The 18,938-nt window shown below is 36.1% G+C and overlaps 1 protein-coding gene across 11 annotated transcripts in view; it reads left to right on the top strand.

Moving 5' to 3' along the window:
- Positions 1 to 159: 159 nt before the first annotated feature.
- LOC137831123 (callose synthase 7) overlaps positions 160 to 18,938 on the top strand; it is a 42,423-nt gene continuing 23,644 nt past the window's right edge. For 5 of the 11 annotated variants that reach the window (XR_011084342.2, XM_090304002.1, XM_090304005.1 and 2 more), the window contains exons 1-17: positions 160 to 729; positions 3,046 to 3,146; positions 3,453 to 3,565; positions 3,648 to 3,735; positions 3,833 to 3,943; positions 4,050 to 4,211; positions 5,161 to 5,247; positions 5,375 to 5,466; positions 5,786 to 5,909; positions 6,961 to 7,095; positions 7,196 to 7,272; positions 7,380 to 7,470; positions 8,289 to 8,417; positions 8,545 to 8,662; positions 8,807 to 9,138; positions 9,282 to 9,334; positions 9,934 to 9,994. Coding sequence is in view for 8 of the 11 variants with exons in the window: in XM_090304002.1 (XP_090160128.1) it covers positions 522 to 729; positions 3,046 to 3,146; positions 3,453 to 3,565; positions 3,648 to 3,735; positions 3,833 to 3,943; positions 4,050 to 4,211; positions 5,161 to 5,247; positions 5,375 to 5,466; positions 5,786 to 5,909; positions 6,961 to 7,095; positions 7,196 to 7,272; positions 7,380 to 7,470; positions 8,289 to 8,417; positions 8,545 to 8,662; positions 8,807 to 9,138; positions 9,282 to 9,334; positions 9,934 to 9,994 (2,082 nt within the window). In the remaining 3 variants the exon portion in view is untranslated. Of the gene's footprint in view, positions 730 to 3,045; positions 3,147 to 3,452; positions 3,566 to 3,647; positions 3,736 to 3,832; positions 3,944 to 4,049; positions 4,212 to 5,160; positions 5,248 to 5,374; positions 5,467 to 5,785; positions 5,910 to 6,960; positions 7,096 to 7,195; positions 7,273 to 7,379; positions 7,471 to 8,288; positions 8,418 to 8,544; positions 8,663 to 8,806; positions 9,139 to 9,281; positions 9,335 to 9,933; positions 9,995 to 18,938 lie in introns of those variants that run through there. The other 6 variants (XM_090304007.1, XM_090304003.1, XM_090304004.1 and 3 more) reach the window with 6 other exon arrangements.

Genomic DNA, 18,938 nt, shown 5'->3' on the forward strand with positions numbered 1-18,938 from the left:
ATTAACTGATTTATCGCATGGTCACCAAATTTATAAAATGTTATCCGAATTTATGAGATATTATATAATTTATCGCATATATCTTTGTTTATTATTTAATATAACCAATTCATTTAGTCCATGGGTCATAGATATTGTAACGTGACTAGTTCGATTCTCACCGAAGTTCCATTTTTTTATTTATCACCGACATGAGACACTCCCAAAAGAAGGAGTAGCAACTGCATCACCCTCTGTTCCCTTCTATTTCTTTATTTTGATAATTATTTATTTATTGTTTCCCTCCTTTTCCCTTGCTTCCGGAGCAATCCCAAAATCTCTCTCTCAATCAAAGTATCAATCTTTTTGGTTCCTTCTTGTACCCCAGTACAAAAGATGGCAACTTTACCTTCCCTCACTCTTCACTCAAACCCAAATACCTGTGGTGCTTTCTGGGTGGTGAAGGAGAAAAAAAAGAAGAAAATTGTGGAAGACATCTCGAACCTTGTTGCATTTGCTGTAGTGGTGTTGGTGGCAGGACCATGGGCAGAACCAGTGGCACAAAGGGTCCTTTTGAGATTGGTAGGCAGCCAACAAGGAGGATGCTGAGGGCTCTTACGAGTGTGGACTCGGAAAATGAAGAGGGTGTGGTGGACAGTAAGATTGTGCCTTCTTCACTTGCCGTGCTTGAGCCTATTCTCAGAGCAGCCCTTGAGATTGAGGAGGAGAATCCCAGAGTTGCCTATCTTTGTGAGTATTTTTTCATTGGGTTGTTTTGATGATTTATTTTTTAATTTTTGCTTGATGTGTGCAAATAGTGAGGTGTTGTGTTGTTAGTAGGTGTATAATGTCGGGGAATGTTCACCAGGATGGTTGGTGTTTTGTGTATGGAAGTAGAAGTATATAAGGCTGTGTGGATTTCCTTTGGATGTTTTGGGCAATATGTCTTTTTCTTTTCTTCATTCTTAGAATGAAAGAATAATTTTTATTATGGAAGAGAACAGTGCAAAAGTTAAGGCTGGGGTATTCTAATTAAGAGTTGCAAATTGCCAAAATTAACAACCAATGATAAAATACTTAAAATAAAAGATTTGTATCTCATGTTATTGCATGATTGTACCGTTTGTTGGAGGGGTGTTAAAAGTAGTGTAAAAGATATGATTTGATCTAAGTAATTAGGGAAACATGTACGACTTATAATTAGGGATATTCTCCATTATTAGCCATTATATTAGGTTTCCCTATATTATGGTTTGAGTGATCATAAATAAAGGGTTTACATGCGTGGTTAAACTCTTTATGAGGGGCGAGAATGAAAGAGAACAGAAAATTTACCAGTTCACACTGAGAGACCACATCCAACACTCACCTCACACATTAAATGATCATCATAAGGAAACAAGAAAATAAGTGGCAGATTGCGTCCATGTTAAACCACATCACTGGATTAGAGCTTTAGTGCTTATCTTGTTGAGTACTGCTATCCAAATGAAATACAAAATTTTAGTATGAGCTTTGGATTGGACTTTGAAACAGTGTTCTGTTAAAAGAAGAGCTTGACAAATAAGCCTAAATGAAAATAATATGATCCTGTATAAGGGAAGTAACTGAGATATTACCACTGCACTGAATATAAAAAAGGTAAGAGTCCCTTGCAAAGAATTGAAAATCAGTTAAGAGGATCACTGGTCAGTGGTTACCACTAATTATGTTTTCCAAAATTTAAAACTTTCCTGTCCCTCTACTTTTCAATTCTTCTCTCAACACTATATATCATAAATGTTATGCAAAGTGGTGGAGAGTCCCCATGTTTTCAAAATGAAAGGATGTGTAGCCTGAATTCATTGTTCCTTACTGACCCCAGAAGAATGTAGTAGTAACAGTGATGGGATTTTATGAAATCACAGGAGACTGGGAAATTAATCCTCTTAGGGAAAAGGAAAAGAACAATTAAAATGGCCAAATAATCACTCAATGAAAATCATTTAGTGGACTAAAGAAAGTAAGCTGTTGGCACTTCAAATATTCATGAAATTGAGGTACAACAATATTGAATTTCAATTAAGCAATAATTATCAAGTTAAAATAGTGTTCATTTTCCTTAATTGATTGATTGAAACCCTTACAGTAGATGCTTATATCTTTAGCATTGCATTTCACCACCAATGTTGTCCTTATGACTGCAGACCTGTTAACACATACTAATATTTCTCCCTATATTATTTAGAAAAAATTACTTGTTTTTAAAGCTTTCTGAGAGTTCTTGAAAAATAAATGATTATTTTCTCAAAATAAAATAAACCAAGCCTCTAGTAACTCTTCTGCATGTTGTTTCTCTTGACATGCACTACTTAACGAAGACAAAAATTAAAGTTGTCTTTATATTGTTTATGTTACTATCATCATTTGTGATTTGTAATACCATTTATTTAGAGAAATATTTCCTGTAAAAATGTGCAGATAGATTTTCTGCTAAACTGACATCCTTTCTTTTCCTTTTTGTTTCTTGAATTGATAAATACTCTGTAAAACAATTTCATATATGTTTACTTCAAACTATGTTCTGGATTTATATGATAAAAAGCTTTTGTTTGTGAACAATGAATGGTGACTGCAGTTGTCACTTATTTGAAATTGTTTCAGTTCATTCTCAAAAGAACAACATGTGGTTACTCATAGATAGATTTCATAGTCTTCGGAAGAAACTAAACGATTTCTATCTATCCTTTATGAGGGAGATCCACTTCAACTACTCTCTAAAATCCTATTTTCTAAGGGCAATTTTGACGAACCTAAATTTTTGGTCTGTTTAACATAATCCAAACAGAATTAAGAAGAGGAAGGGTATAACAAAATAAAGTTTAGTAAAAATATATACAAAAAATTCATTATTAGTTATTGCAAAGTGTCACATTAAAGCCAGATTCCGCTTTTAGAATTGTTACTTTGATGGTGAACACAAATTCAAAGTCAACACCTAAAAGAGAAATGAATCAATATATAGAATGGAAGTGTTGCTTCAGTATCTCAAAGATATATGGTACTGATGTTTGCTTGTTAAATTAGGTCGCTTCCATGCATTTGAGAAGGCCGACACTATGGATCCAACATCAAGTGGGCGTGGTGTTAGTCAGTTCAAGACTTACCTATTCCACAAACTCGAAAAAGTACACTGTCTATTTTTATTTTCTTACATTTCTTATAGTTATTGAAGGTTCTGTTTTGTTTCCTCTGGTCTCTATATGCTGGTAATGATGGGTGTCCCGGTGATTTATATTTTATATTACTCTCAGCCTGGTAGGGTTTTCTCTTTTTCATTTTAATAAAGATTTTTCTATCAGGAAAAACATTATACAATGATTATATTGATTGATCATTTACAAATAAGCCGAGCAGTCATTTCTTACTTGCTACCCGGAAATAAAAGTCAAGTAGTTGATGTATTACTCATTTTTTAAATTTATTGGTTGCAGGAAGATCTGTTTACTGAAAGACTTGCAAAAAGAGGTGATGGCAGGGAGATGCAGGCCTACTACCAAAATTTCTATGAGAAGAAAATCCGGGATGGAGAATTTAGCCAACGACCGTGAGGCTTGATCTAAATCTTGTGCTTTCAAGTTTTGTGAATTGTAATATGATATTTTATTGTTCCGATGTTGCTCTTGAAGTGAGGAGATGGCCAAGAATGTTCAGATTGCCACCATACTGTATGAAGTGCTGAAGACTACGGTAGCTCCATCAAAAATTGCGGAGAGGGTTTGTTTTGCTTTACTAGGCTACCTACCATGTCTAAAATTTTAGAATTCTAGAAGCATAGCTCAGACCTGGACTAAGGATGTTGTTTTATTGACAGACAAGAAGGTATGCTGAGGATGTTGAGCATAAGAGGGGACAATATGAACACTATAACATTCTTCCATTATATGCTGTTGGTGTTAAGCCAGCAATCATGGAACTTCCCGAGGTTTGTGTGTCTGGGATATTGTGTTTCTTTTGCTTCTGCTAATGATATAATTTCTCTGAAAATTTAAAGTTTTAATCTACTTTCTTTCTTTTCTTGAAAATTAAAGATCAAAGCAGCAATTCTTGCTTTATCTAAAGTGGACAATCTTCCAATGCCCATAATTCGTGCTAGACCTGATGCATCTAATGATGATTATACAACACCTACCGATAGGCCTAAAAAAGTGAATGATATACTTGATTGGATTGCCTTAGTGTTTGGGTTTCAGGTAATGGTTATTCTCTCTCTCCCTCGCCTTTCTATTTCCTAATTTCACTTTGATTGGAAATTGTCCTTGTTACAAATGTAGGTGAATAAGGTGCTACATTTATTATTAGTTCTTGGTTTAAGTTGGTGGTGGATGAAGAGATTTTGATTGGAGTGATGATTGGGTTTTAGAAGTTGTATTTATTGGAGACATGGAATCATTGTTTTAGTTTTTACTATTTGATAAAAGGATTCCATTTTTTGATGGCACGAGGGTTAGTTTGAAAAGGGTGGATTGAGGGTTTATTTTATATGTTCCGCTAAGCATATTTAAGAGAACTAATGATTTCTGTTTTTTACCAATTTATCAAGAGAACTTTTGAAATATAGTTTGTTTCTCCCCAAAATGTGTTACCAAATATGCACTCAGTTGAACTTGTGTTAACGTATGGCTAATCTGGAAGCAACAGGATAATGATTAATGACTAGAAAAAGCGATGTTTCATAGGTATGGACCATAGTTTCAACTTAGGTTGGAATTTGAGAAGGGTTCTCAATAGATTTTTCGTTGTTCTCTGGTATTGAAAATATGTCTCAGCAATGCTTAGAGCATAATCATTTGCAGGTTTGTCTGTTTTTGGCTGAAGCATAATGTCTGTTTTTTCAATGGAGATATTCTCCTTGAACCTTTTATGACATTAGGTTTTTTCACCACAAACATGGCAAATGAACAAGTATTAGTCATTCGTTTGAAAGTTTGGCTTCTTTGATGAGCTTTTATTAATAAATTTATAAAGCCATTGAAGAGCTCAATTTAGCCGACCCTTATTTGAATCTATCCTTGGTACGAAAGTTATAGTTTTCAATTTTTATTGCAATCAGCCAATGACAAATACTGGTAGGTATATTTGTCATGCACATTTCTATTGAACGATCTGATATACTGTTTCCTTCTCTTTTGGGATATGAAGAAAGGAAATGTGGCAAATCAAAGGGAGCACCTTATATTATTACTTGCCAACTTGAATATACGGTACAGGGTTGAATCATCTTCTCAGGTGAACTATTATTTCCAACATAGAACTTTTGTTTTTCGTATTTAATGGACAGGGTGATGCTAAATTTCAGAGTTGTAATTACACTTCTGGTTATCATAGTAAAAAGCTAATACAAAGCTTGCTGCAGCTTCATGTAGCAACTATAGAGAATTTGATGGAAACAATTTTCAAAAATTATGAGTCATGGTGTCATTATGTGGGTTGTACATCCAATGTCAGGTGATTGAATGTTTAATTTTGGGATAATAAAACCCAAAGACTTGGACCCTAAGAGTATATTTGGAATGAGGAGTTGGAAAGGGAAAGAAAGGTTAAGTTTTCAATTTTAAGTAACATTTTTTTAAATGAAAGGAAAAAATTGAAGTATTATTTGTTTTATATAAATGTTTTATAGCTATCAATTTAAAACTGTAAACTAACCCTCCTCTCCCTTTCTCTCCAAACCCTTACCCAAGCATACTCTAAATTTCGTTTCATACAGTGTTTATTTACTAACAAGAGCTCATTGATTCATTTTGGTGTTAATTTTTAACACTAGGTTTCGAGAAGATTCTGACTTGCAACAGATAATGCTGATATATATTGCACTTTATCTTCTAATATGGGGAGAAGCTTCGAATATCCGCTTTATGCCTGAATGTATTTGCTATATTTTCCATCATGTAAGTTCTCTATGACCTAGCAAGCATTCATTCTTCTGCTGTGCCTGCCCTGTGAGTCCACCATCTTAATCTCATGCTCGATTTATTCATAACAAGCTTGTGCTTCATTAGGTTACCAAAATGTTTTTTGTTACCTCCTTTAACTTATCATTTTACCATCATTCTCATCTCCATCAATAGCATAACTGTTATAGCTTCCATCTGTAACCATACTTCTTATCAATATGTTTAATGTCTTGAATTCTTCTTCTTAGACAGAATGACAGCATTGAAAATTAAGTAGAAGATATTTCTTGAATAAAAAGAACATTGTAGATTATATTTTTAGATTAAAGAATTAATATCATTCTAATTATTTACCAAAAGTCATTCTAATTAGGCAAGACCTTTTGTATACACAGCACAAGATTCACTTTCTTATTAATAAATTAATTTTCTAGCTGAATGTCTTTTTAAAGGAAAAAGATTTCTTCAGGGTATCACTTCTCTCATGAAGTTCTAATCAATTTTTTTTTTTAAAAATACCTTCATGTGAAATCCCCAAAGAAAGTTTGTGGAATGGAGACTTTTCCCAGTTAATTTTCAAAACACCGCTTATGCCAGAATCCTTTATACCTGATTTGGGAAGCTATGCAACATTTTCAAACACAAAGGTGTACTTGTGGAGGGGAAAGTAAAAACAAGTAATAAAATTGTAAGAGTGTTTACCTTCTACCGCATAAATTATATCCTGCTCAAGCATAAATAGATAATAGAATATCTATTATTAATATTCAAGAACATTCAAACAACTTACAAAGCAAAAGCCATATCAATATCAGACCTGTTCTGAACATGCCTCAAGTTTCACCTAATGAATGACAGACCTAGTTCCAGCATCATTCTTCTAATTCTAGTAGTAGGAACTCTTTTACCTAGCACTGATTCTGACCCTATAGTTTCACAAAATTTTAATTTCAATTTCATGTTTTAACCAAGCAACATAGCAAACATGGGCTAGATGGTTTGATGCCATGTTAATAATTCTCTCTCTTTTTTTTTCTTTGCAAAGATGTGCAATGAAGTCGATATAATGTTAGGTAAGAATCCCTCTCGTTTGACTGAGAGCACTGAGCTAGTAGAAGGACGTGATGATGAATATTTTCTGAGGGCAGTTATATGTCCTATTTACCAAGTTTTAATAAAGGTCAGTATGATGTGCAGTACGTTTTCAAATGTTGTCTGGAACTTGTTTTGCTGTGTGTTCAAATGTTGCCTGAAACTTGTTTCTGTATTTGTTGAAAAAGGAAGCAATGAGAAACAACAAAGGCAAGGCAAGTCACTCCAATTGGAGAAACTATGATGATCTTAATGAATACTTTTGGTAAACATTTTATTAGACTTTTGCTTATCAAATATTTAAAACTCTTGAAACAGTGATATTTTTATATGCATTTGGATAACACGAAGCTCAAACTTGTCCTTTTCCAGGTCTAAAAAATGTTTTGAAGATCTAAATTGGCCAATGAATCTCAAAGCAGATTTCTTTAGGCATTCAGACGAGACACAAACAAGACATCGGGTCTGTCTATGTTCTCTTTGTCTCTCCTTTATTTTCTGTATATATGTGCTATTTTCCAATTGTCAAATTCTTTCATATGTATTGGATGTAGTTAGAATAAAAGAAAATTTATTTCAGTATATCGTTTACTTTATATGCTATTTGTTTGAATAATTTCTCATCTCATGTTATGTGCCATATTTTTATACACTATGCCAATGTGCCTAATAATATCTTTTTTGACCCCTTTATTGAAGAATGATTTTATTTATTAAGACATTTTCATCCCTAAGATATTAGAACAGCCACAACAACTAGGCATTTTTCCACAAGCTGGGACTGGTTACATAGTTCAAAAGATGCCATTATGTTTTGGAAGTTACATTGAAACAAAGGGCTATAGCAAGAATAATCGTATAACTACGGATATGACGTGCTAATTCTCATGGCACCCTCATGAAGGATTCCAGCATCAGAAATTTGGATTAGGGTACACTTTTGGTAAAGATTATATTTTTTTAGAATTTGAAGTTCCATCTCTCCTAAAAGCTAAGTTGCTAGGTGGAGGCCTTTCTTGAATTGGATATGTCATGTATGTATATAACATATTGCTCAGGCTGAATTTCATGTATAGCTATTTATTTGTGTTTTGTACTTGTTCCACTTCTTTTTCCTTGCCCAAGTGTGTTCATTAGACATATAATTGCAGCTTACTTGTATTTTCCTTCCACACTAATAAAATTGTGGCATTGATTATACGCAACGCAACTTTATACTCACCTGGTCAGATGAACTTGCATTTCTTTTTGAAATAATTGATGTACAAATTTCAATGACAGCGCCGTAGCCAAGCCAACATTGGAGTTGGTAAGAGGAAGCCCAAAACAAATTTTGTTGAAGTTCGTACATTTTTGCATCTGTATAGGAGTTTTAATCGAATGTGGATATTCTTTATATTGGCTTTACAGGTAATTGTAGTACTTGGACCTGTGGAATGTTCTTTATGTTGACTTTAACTAAATGTCTAGAGCTATGGTTACGTCTTTAAACTTCACCATGCAAAATTTATTTCAAATATGGAAGTATTTGTTTCAGGCAATGATTATCATAGGATGGAGTTCCTTGGGACCTGTTGGGGTGTTTTTTGACAAAGATGTCTTCAGAAATGTTATGACTATATTCATTACATACGCTTTTCTCAATTTTCTTCAAGGTACTTTATTCCTGTGTTATTATTATTACTGTTCTGGTCTGTGTTATGACTTTATTAATGTTGAATGACCATATTCTTTATGTTGTTTTAATTAGAATTACTGGTATCATTTGTTAAGTTTTTTCTCATATCTTTTATCTGCAGTAACTCTTGATATTATTCTGACATGGAATGCATTGAAGAACATGAAATTTACTCGGTTGCTTCGATATTTTTTGAAATTTGTGGTAGCAGCTGTTTGGGTTGTTGTTTTGCCAATCTGTTATTCCAGTTCTCTAGTGAATCCATCAGGGGTTATCAAATTTGTCACTAGTTGGGCTGGGGATTGGGGGAATCAGTCCCTCTATACCTATGTTGTTGTATTATATATGATTCCAAACATAGTGGCTACAATACTTTTTTTCCTTCCTCCTCTGCGGAGAAAATTGGAGCGCTCAAATATGCGAATCCTTGCCATTTTGATGTGGTGGGCTCAGGTCAGCAACGCATTCATTTATTTGTTCATTTTTTGTGTGGAAATACCTTACAGATGCTTCATGTATTTATATTTTCATTTCTTTCCATTTTCTAATTGAAATATGGTTTTGGTGTGCTTTGTCTAACATTGAGTATGCTGCAGCCAAAATTGTATGTAGGAAGAGGCATGGATGAGAACATGTTCTCACTGCTGAAGTGAGTGAGATTTTCTTATCATTTTCCTTTTAGAATCCAGTTCTTTGTGTGGGATGGATGAGGGAGGATTTCAAGGTGGAAACCATCATTTTACTCCAACCACATTTTTTCCTCTTAATTGGCTTAGTTTGTGCTCTGCAAATCTTTTCTTTAGAAAGATGATATTTATAAAAATGAGTGTACAATTCCAATTGTATTTTGTTATGTTAAACATGATTTGATTTATTATATGCTTTATAAGATACTTGTACTTAGTATATAGGGAACCCTTTTCTCGTAGAAAATAATATTTTTCTTTTCCTTAAAGCTTTGTCAAGAAGCTAAGAACAAAGATTTTTTACCCCAAAAATATTCAAACATGCATCTACTATCCTAGTTAAAGACACACTGATTAATATATCTATCAACTTCCTTTTAGTTTTTTCGTCATATGTTTTACAAGACTATTTTGGCCCATATAGAGAGACAACAGTTTTTTTATTTTCTCTTAAAATTTGATCAGACTAATGATTGGGTATTTAATTCAATCATAATATTTGCTGCTTCTATTATTAAGTATCTTTTCATATTTTATGGCTTTAAATATATTGTTATGGCAGGTACACCCTCTTCTGGATCATGCTGCTGATTAGCAAGCTAGCATTCAGCTACTATGTGGAGGTATTATTTATGTAATTGATTTTTTTATTTAAATTTCTTCTAATTTGCATGGCTTGTTGACAATAACACACATGTAAGTGATAAAAAACATGCCCTGAATTCCAAGAGTGATTAAAATCTTCAATGACTTGCTTTCTCTGTCAAAATATCCTTTCAAATTGCACTCAAATAAGGTAAATTTTGGTTTTGATTCCTAAACCTTGTATGACTTTTAGTCCCAATAATTTTTTTTTGAAGTTTTGGTACTTGTTATTTTATTTTGATCCCTATTAAATATCTATTTTTTCATTTTAGTCCCTATAATATTTTGTTCGTTTTGAAACTAGTCTCTTGAAAAATTTGAGGGACTAAAAGCAAATAATCTACATATAACAAGAACTAAATCATAAAAGTAGATATTTGCAAGGACTACAATAAAATAACAAGGACCAAAAGAAAATGTCACAGGCACCCGTTGTTAAGAATTTTTTTTTATAAATATAAAAAAGTACAACTATACTTCAAGAACAAAAAAGCATATTTAAGCCTTCATGTTATTTTGAGTGTTAGAATATCTACAAAATATTTTAGAGGACAATTATTGCGTGTAATAGATTACTATAAATAGGGTTGTTAGTGCATTGTCTATTGTATTACATCACTTGAACAAATAAGAGGACCGAAAGACAGTGTATTCAACCTACAGTGTTGGACTTTTATTTATGTATATATATGATACAAAGAAGAGGCAAGGCACTTGCCTAAAACACTAACCCTAAAGTTGGGTACACACATAAGAAAAATAAAAAAGAAAGAAAATAACATTACATTTATTAAAAGAAAAGGAAGAATAGGATAAAATCTCTTGTGTATATTGAACACATATGATTATGTTTATATAGAAAAAGAAACATATGAGCTAAGTCCATTACATAAATAGAAATATCTAACAATATCTATAATATCTCATAATATCTAATAGTATCCGTTGGAGATCCCACGTCGACTAGAGATAAGAATATTTCATTGTTTATAAGTGGGTGCAAACCTCACCCCATGAGCCAGTTTTATGGGGTTGAGTTAGGCTTAAAGTCCACTTCATAATATAGTATTAGAGCCATTTAAAGCCTATCCTAGCGAGTGTTTGTTGGGCCTATCATGCCATCCGCTATCGGGCCGTTATCGGACCACCCATAATATGTTGTCCCATGCACGAGCTGTCACACTCGGCGTGAGGGGGTGTGTTGGAGATCCCACATCGACTAGAGATAAGAATATTTCATTGTATATAAGTGAGTGCAAACCTCACCCCATGAGCCAATTTTATGGGGTTGAGTTAGGCTAAAGTCCACTTTGTTATAGTATCTAACACTCCCCCTCAAGCTGTCATATGCAATTCAACTTGTTACAAATGTAATCAATCATAGTCTTGTTACAATATGTAATTCAACTTGTTACAAACCACTTTGCTACTCTTGCACCAAATTGATACGTGAAACTTTGTCATTATTAACTTTTCTAGTTCCAATAACCAATTGACTGACATTCACTATGTTTGTCAAGGGGTCTCGTGTTGATAACATTTGTAACAAGCTTGACTCATCATACTTATTCTCTAGCTTGAGGGAGAATACTAAAGTATGATTTGATTACATTAAATTGGGAAATGTATCACTCTTGTGTGTACAAAACACCCAACTACAAACAATCCTTTCAAGATGGTTTCCGAAGCTATCATAGATCCATTAAAAAGGCCACTCACCATGTTATATACGTAGCAAATCCTGTAACACTAGATGTGGGAGAGTGTATTGGGAAAACCTTAGGTCAACTAGAGATAGTGGCAAAATACACTATATAATGGAGGTAATCTTCATTTTACAAGCTAGTCTTTTAAGATTGAGTTTGACTTTGTTAGTTATAACAGTCTAAACTGTTTTATATGTATTCACTACTGAATTGGGTACTATTAATTCACTACTGAACTTGGTACTATTAATACCCAGTCTTCCCTGTTCTAAATGTACATTCAGTTAGTATTGAATAATAAAGTTCTCTCTTTCCTCTTATTCTCCTCTAAATCTTCTGTTCTTCCTCTATAAGCAGAAGAGCCAGCAGAGAGTGCAGTATTGTAAGCAGAATATGATGCAGTTTGAACTAGATTGGGAAACACATAAAGACCATCTTTAAGCTTGCCTTGGAGCAGGATTTTGTTGGTTCCCTGACGTTTAACAAGACAAACATCAGCATGAAACTCAAAGAAAACATTATTATCACGGGCGAACCTGGAAACACTTAATAGATTTTTAGAAATAGTAGGAACATGCAGAAGGTGGTGTAAAGAGAAGGTATGATGACTATTAATATCTGTAAAAGTTGCAGAACCAATAGAAGTAATAGGAAGCTGGAAACCATTACCTACAGCCACCTTTTCCGAACCTGTGTAGGGAGTTGTTGTGGAAAGATTGGTGCCATGAGCAGTGAGATGATGTGAAGCACCGCTATCAGGGTACCAAAGGGGATCATGGAGATTTTTGGGAGTCCCGAGGATCGAAGGTTCATCATCACAAAAAGATGAAGGAAAATGAGCAGTATTAGCAGTAACTTGAGATGGAGTGGAAGAATCAAACCTATGCCAACAGTGAAGGGCAGTATGGCCATATTTTCCACAGATTTGACATTGAACCCGAGAGGAGGAAGCAGTAGAAGATATCTTGGGGAAGTTCTTGGATGACAGAAAGCGGGGTTTAGAGTAGAACCGTTGTTTGGCGTGACCAGAGGGGCGGAAAAAGGAGGAAGAATGTGTAGAACTGGAGTTGTAGGGAGAGAAGGAGGATGGGACAGAAGCAACATTTGCCTGCAGAATGTGATCAACAGATTGTTTGTTTCGTTCAATACGATTTTCTTGAGCAAGAAGCAGTGCTTCAATGTCTGCAACCGTGTAAGGGTCGAGACGGGATGTGATAGAGGTTATAAAGGAGTCGTATTCTTCAGATAGCCCATCAAGAACAGCTTCAATGTGATCTTCGGTAGAGATGGGACAACCCACAGCAGCCAATTGATCTACAGTTTTCTTGATATCAAGAAGGTAGGTAGAGATGGAGCGGTCCTTCTTGGGTGTACGCAGCTTCTGCTTGTGCTTCTTGATTTGAGCACGGGTTTGGGACGCATAATGTGTCTGGAGCTTTTCCCAGACATGGGCTGACGTGTCCATGCCAACCATCTGGGTGAGGACACCTGCGGTCATTGATGCCAGTAACCAGGCCAAGATTGCTTGATCTTGACGATCATACTGGATGTATTTGGAATTCACAATTGGAGAAGCGTCTTCTTCGATAGAAATGAGACGTGGAGGAATGCAAGACCCATCCAGAAAATAAAGAAGATCTAAACTGCGAAGAGTGGCATTAACTTGCTGCCGCCAGACAAGGAAGTTTTCTGAGTCCAGTTTTAGAGGAATTGGCATATGAAAGATATGAGGGGGAAGGGCGTCGGGCTTGGCAGAAAAAGTTTCAGAATTGGGTTCAGTGGTAGATGATGAGGCCATTTTTGGCTCTGGATACCATAAAAGAGTAAAGAGGGTGAGAGAAAGGATTAGGAAGAAGAGAGAGAGAGATTGAGAGAACTTTAGTATTGTAGATTCAGATTTACATGTAGAGCAGCCTGGGTATTAATAGTACCCAGTGCAGTATGGAATACAAGAGAACAGTTAGGACTGTTATAAACAGTTATTACTGTTATACCTAATACATCCACCACTGAAACCAATCCTGAAGTTTTTTCTTCCAAACCCGAAGCTCTTCTCCCTCATATCTTTCATACCCCAATCCCTCTGAAACTGGATCTAGACAGTTTCCTAGTCTGGCGACAACAAGTTAATGCCACCCTTCGAAGTCTTGATCTCCTTCATTTTCTAGATGGTTCTTGCATTCCTCCGCACTTCATCTGTGCCGATGGAGACTCTTCTCCCACTGTTAATTCCAAATATATCCAGTATGATCGTCAGGCAATCTTGGCCTGGTTATTGGCGTCTATGACCGCAGGTATCCTAACTCAGATGGTTGGTATGGACACCTCAAATCAAGTCTGGCACAAACTCCAGACCAATTATGCGTCTCAAACTCGTGCTCAAATAAAGAAGCACAAACAATAGCTGCGTACACCCAAGAAGGACCGATCCATCTCTGCCTATCTTCTTGACATCAAGAAAACTGTAGACCACTTGGCTACTGTGGGTTGTCCCATCTCTACAGAAGATCACATTGAAGCTATTCTTGATGGGTTTTCCGATGAATATGATTCATTCATCACCTCTGTCACATCCCATCTTGACCCGTATATGGTAGCAGATATTGAAGCTCTGCTTCTTGCTCAAGAAAGTCGTATTGAAAAGGCAAAACAGTCTGTTGATCACATTCTGCAAGCCAATGTTCCATCTTCTTTCTCTCCTTACAACTCCAGTTCTACCAATCATCACCCTTCCTTCCGCCCTTCTGGTCTTGTTAAACAACGGTTTTATTCTAAACCACGCTTTCCAGCATCCAAGAACTTCACCAAGATGCCATCTAACTCGTCTTCGTCTCTGGTGCAATGTCAAATTTGTGGCAAATATGGGCACATTGCCCTTCATTGTTGGCATAGGTTTGATTTTTCCAATCCCTCTCAAGTTACTGCTAACACTGGTCATTTTCTACATCTCTTAGTGATGATGAACTTTCGATCCTCGAAACCCCCAATACTCTACATGACCCTCTTTGGTATCCTGATAGTGGTGCCTCCCATCATCTCACTGCTCACAGCAACAATCTTTCAACCACAACCCTGTACACAGGTTCGGAAAGGTTGCTGTAGGTAATGGTTCACAGCTCCCTATTGCATCTATTGGCTCTGCCACTTTTACCGATCTTACTACCCATAATACTTTTTCTTTATAACATCTTCTGCTTGTTTCTACTATTTCTAAAAATCTGTTGAGTGTTTCTAGGTTTGCACGTGATAATCACGTATTTTTTGAGTTCCTTGCTGATGTTTGTCTTGTTAAACGTCAGGGAACCAACGAAATTCTACTTCAAGGCAAGCTTAAAGATGGTCTTTATATGTTTACAAATCTTGTTCAAACTACACCTTATTCTGCATACACTACTGCTATTAGCACTGACTCTTCTACATATCATTTGTGGCACTCCCGGTTTGGTCATGCCCAACCAAGAGTGATTCATCAAATTATGAAGATTTGTAATATACCTTTTACTGCTAAACGCGAATTTTGTGAATCTTGTGTTGTTCGTAAGTCCCATCAACTCCCTTTTACTGCTTCTCAAACTATATACTCGAAACCTTTACGGTTTGTTTTCATTGACATTTGGGGGCCGTCTGCTACCCCTGCAACTAATGGTGCTACTTACTATATCTCTTTTGTGGATGCCTACACTAGATATGTTTGGTTCTATTTAATTCACACTAAATCACAGCCACTCACTGTTTTCAAATCCTTCAAATTATATGTTGAAAAACAAATTGGTTTTGAACTTTTAAGCATTCAAACTGACAATGCAAAAGAGTTTCTTTGTTTTAAATCTTTCCTTTCACCCAATGGCGTAACTCATTGTCTAACTTGCCCTAACACTCATGAACAAAATGGTTTTGTTGAACGTAAGTATTAAAGGAAAAGAAAGAATAGGGTAATCACTGCCTAATTGGGAAAAGAAAGAAGCTTGACATTGGGATCCATGGGAGTATCAACAGATTTCGAATTCATCAACCCAATTTCCTCCAAAATATCTAACGCGTATTTTCTTTGAGAGATAACAATACCAGTATTGGATTGTGCTACCTCAATCCCTAAGAAATATCTGAGTTTGCCAAGATCTTTGTTCTGAAAGTGTTGACAAAGGTGTTGTTTTACTTGTGAGATGCCATGGTGATCACTGCCTGTAAGAACAATGTCATCAACATATACTACAAGATAGATACACCCAGCACTCGAGTGACGATAAAAAACTGAATGATCTCCTTCACTGCGAGTCATACCAAATTGTTGAACAACATTGCTAAATTTTCCAAACCAAGCCCTAGGAGACTGCTTGAGGCCATATAAGGATTTGCAAAGACGACATACCAATCTAGAAGACTTCCCGTGAGCTACAAAATCGGGAGGTTGCTCCATATGAATTTCTTCCTACAAATCCCTATTAAGAAAAGCATTTTTGACATCCAGTTGATAAAGAGGGCATTGTTGAAGAGCAGCCATAGCTATGAATAAGCGAACAGAGGCCATCTTTGCTACTGGAGAAAAAGTATCACCATAGTCTAAACCAAAAATTTGGGTATAACCCTTACCACAAGACAAGCTTTGAGACGATCAGTAGTACGATCAGGACCAACTTTGATAGCAAAAATCCACTTGCAACCAACAACAGATTTCCTAGATGGTAAAGGAACAAGTTCCCAAGTTCCATTATTCTGAAGTGCATTCATTTCATCAAGCATGGCCTGACGCCAACCAGGATGAGCTAAGGCATCACCTACAAATTTTGGAATGGATACAGAAGAAATAGACGAAAGACAGGTATAAAAGGGTTGTGATAGTCTATGGTAACTCAAAGCAGTATAATGTGGAGAGGGATTACGAGTAGAACGTATACCTTTACGGATAGCAATAGGAAGATCAGGTTCAACAGTCGGAGGTTCAACTGTAGGAGCCGGTTTTATGTATTACAAAGTGGACTTTAAGCCTAACTCAACCTCTTAAAACCGGCTCATGAGGTTGAGGTTTGCACCCACTTATATACTCTGTAGTCGATGTGGGATCTCCAACACACCCCCTCACGCCGAGACTGCCAACTTGTGCGTGAGACTATATATTATGGGTGGTCCGATAGCGGTCCGGTAGCGGGTGGCCTGATAAGCCCAGGGTTTCGCTCGTTATAGGACTTGACCAAACATCTCACGACACGAGCTAACGACAGCCATGCAGTTAGCTCTTATTACAGTGGTTGACAGTGGCTTATTAAAGTGGTACCCCTTTCTTTACTTTAAACAGTGGTTTACACAGGTTGAATGATACAAGCAGGAAGCTAGGATAGGCTCGAAATGACTCTGATACCATATTAAGAAGTGGACTTTAAGCCTAATTCAACCCCTATATTACAAAGTGGACTTTAAGCCTAACTCAACCCCATAAAACCGGCTCAATGAGGTGAGGTTTGCACCCACTTATATACTATGAAAGACTCTAATCTCTAGTCGATGTGGGATCTCCAACACACCCCCCTCACGCCGAGACTGCCAACTCGTGCGTGAGACTATATATTATGGGTGGAACGATAGCGGCCCGATAGCGAGTGGCACGATAGGTCCTACACAAACACTCGCTAGGATATGCTCGAAATGACTCTGATACCATATTAAAGGAAAAGAAAGAATAGGGTAAATCCCTTGTGTATATTGAACACATGGGGTTATGTTTATATAGGAAAAGAAACATATGGGCTAAGCCCATTACATAAATGAGATATCTAACAATATCTATAATATCTCATAGTATCAAATAATATCTAATAATATCTAATAATATCTAATATCTAATAATATGTAATAATATCTAACCGTAAGCATAGGCATATTATTGATATAGGATTGACTTTACTTGCTCGTTCTAATTTACCCATGCATTTTTGGGGCTATGCTTTTACTACTACTGTTTCTATTATAAATGTTTTACCCACATCTATTTTAAACAATCAAAGCCCATATTATCTATTGTTTAACCCACCCCGATTATTCCTTTTCCAAAATTTTTGGATGTGCTTGTTATCCTCTTCTTCGCCCATATAATAAACATAAAATGAGTTTTTGTTCATCTTTGTGTTTGTTTCTTAGCTATGCCTCCAATCACAAATGATACATTTGTCTCTCTTCCACTGGGCGTATGTATATTACTCGTCATGTTACCTTTAATGAAACTGTTTTTTCTTATGCTGTTTTATCTAATCCTTTTTCTTTTGTTTCTTCACCCACTAATAGCCCCTCCTCCCCTTCATCCACATTAACTGTTTTTCAGCAAACACCTGTTTTTGTTTCTCAACCTGCACCTCATGAATCGCTGCCTACTACCCCTGCTTCCCCACTAGAGATTCTTGATTCCTTTGCTTCTACATCCTCTCAATCTGACTCGTCTTCCACAACTTTGACTCCACTCAATCCTGTTCCTCAAAACACTCACCCTATGGTTACACGGGCGAAGACGGTTTTACTTCAACCACGTGCCTTTACTGCAACACAAGTTTTGACCCTTCCCAAATCCACCAAAGAAGCCTTACATCTTCCCCAATGGCTTTCTTCCATGCAAGAAGAAATTGCTGCTCTAACTACCAACAAAACATGGATCCTCACCTCTCTTCCTCCTGGAGTTCAACCCATTGGTTGCAAATGGATTTTCAAAATCAAGTACAACGCTGATGACTCCTTTCAGCAGAATAAAGCTCGCCTCGTCGCCAAAGGATTTCATCAGCAACCAGGTTTTGACTACTTTGAAACATTCAGTCCAGTGATAAAGCCTGTCACCATACGTATTATCCTCACTCTTGCTCTTCAATTAAATTGGTCTGTCAATCAAATTGACATTAACAATGCCTTTTTTGTATGGTGACCTGGAGGAGTCTGTCTACATGGTCCAACCTCCTGGCTTTGAAATTGGTGACTCCAACACTGTTTGCAAACTTAACAAAGCTCTTTACGGGTTGAAACAGGCACCCAGATCCTGGTTTCACAAGCTAAGTGCCACTTTAATCTCACTTGGTTTTAATCCCACCAAAAGTGACACCTCCCTTTTTCTTCACTTCCACAATAACATCACTCTATTTGTCCTAATTTACGTTGATGATATTCTAATTACAGGGAACTCTAACACTGCCATTCAATGTTTGATTCACTCCCTCAGTTAGCATTTTGCCCTTAAGAACCT

This window comes from Phaseolus vulgaris, chromosome 6, assembly GCF_051622355.1.
Source record: "Phaseolus vulgaris cultivar YP4 chromosome 6, ASM5162235v1, whole genome shotgun sequence".
In the NCBI taxonomy this organism is placed as follows: Eukaryota; Viridiplantae; Streptophyta; class Magnoliopsida; order Fabales; family Fabaceae; genus Phaseolus; species Phaseolus vulgaris.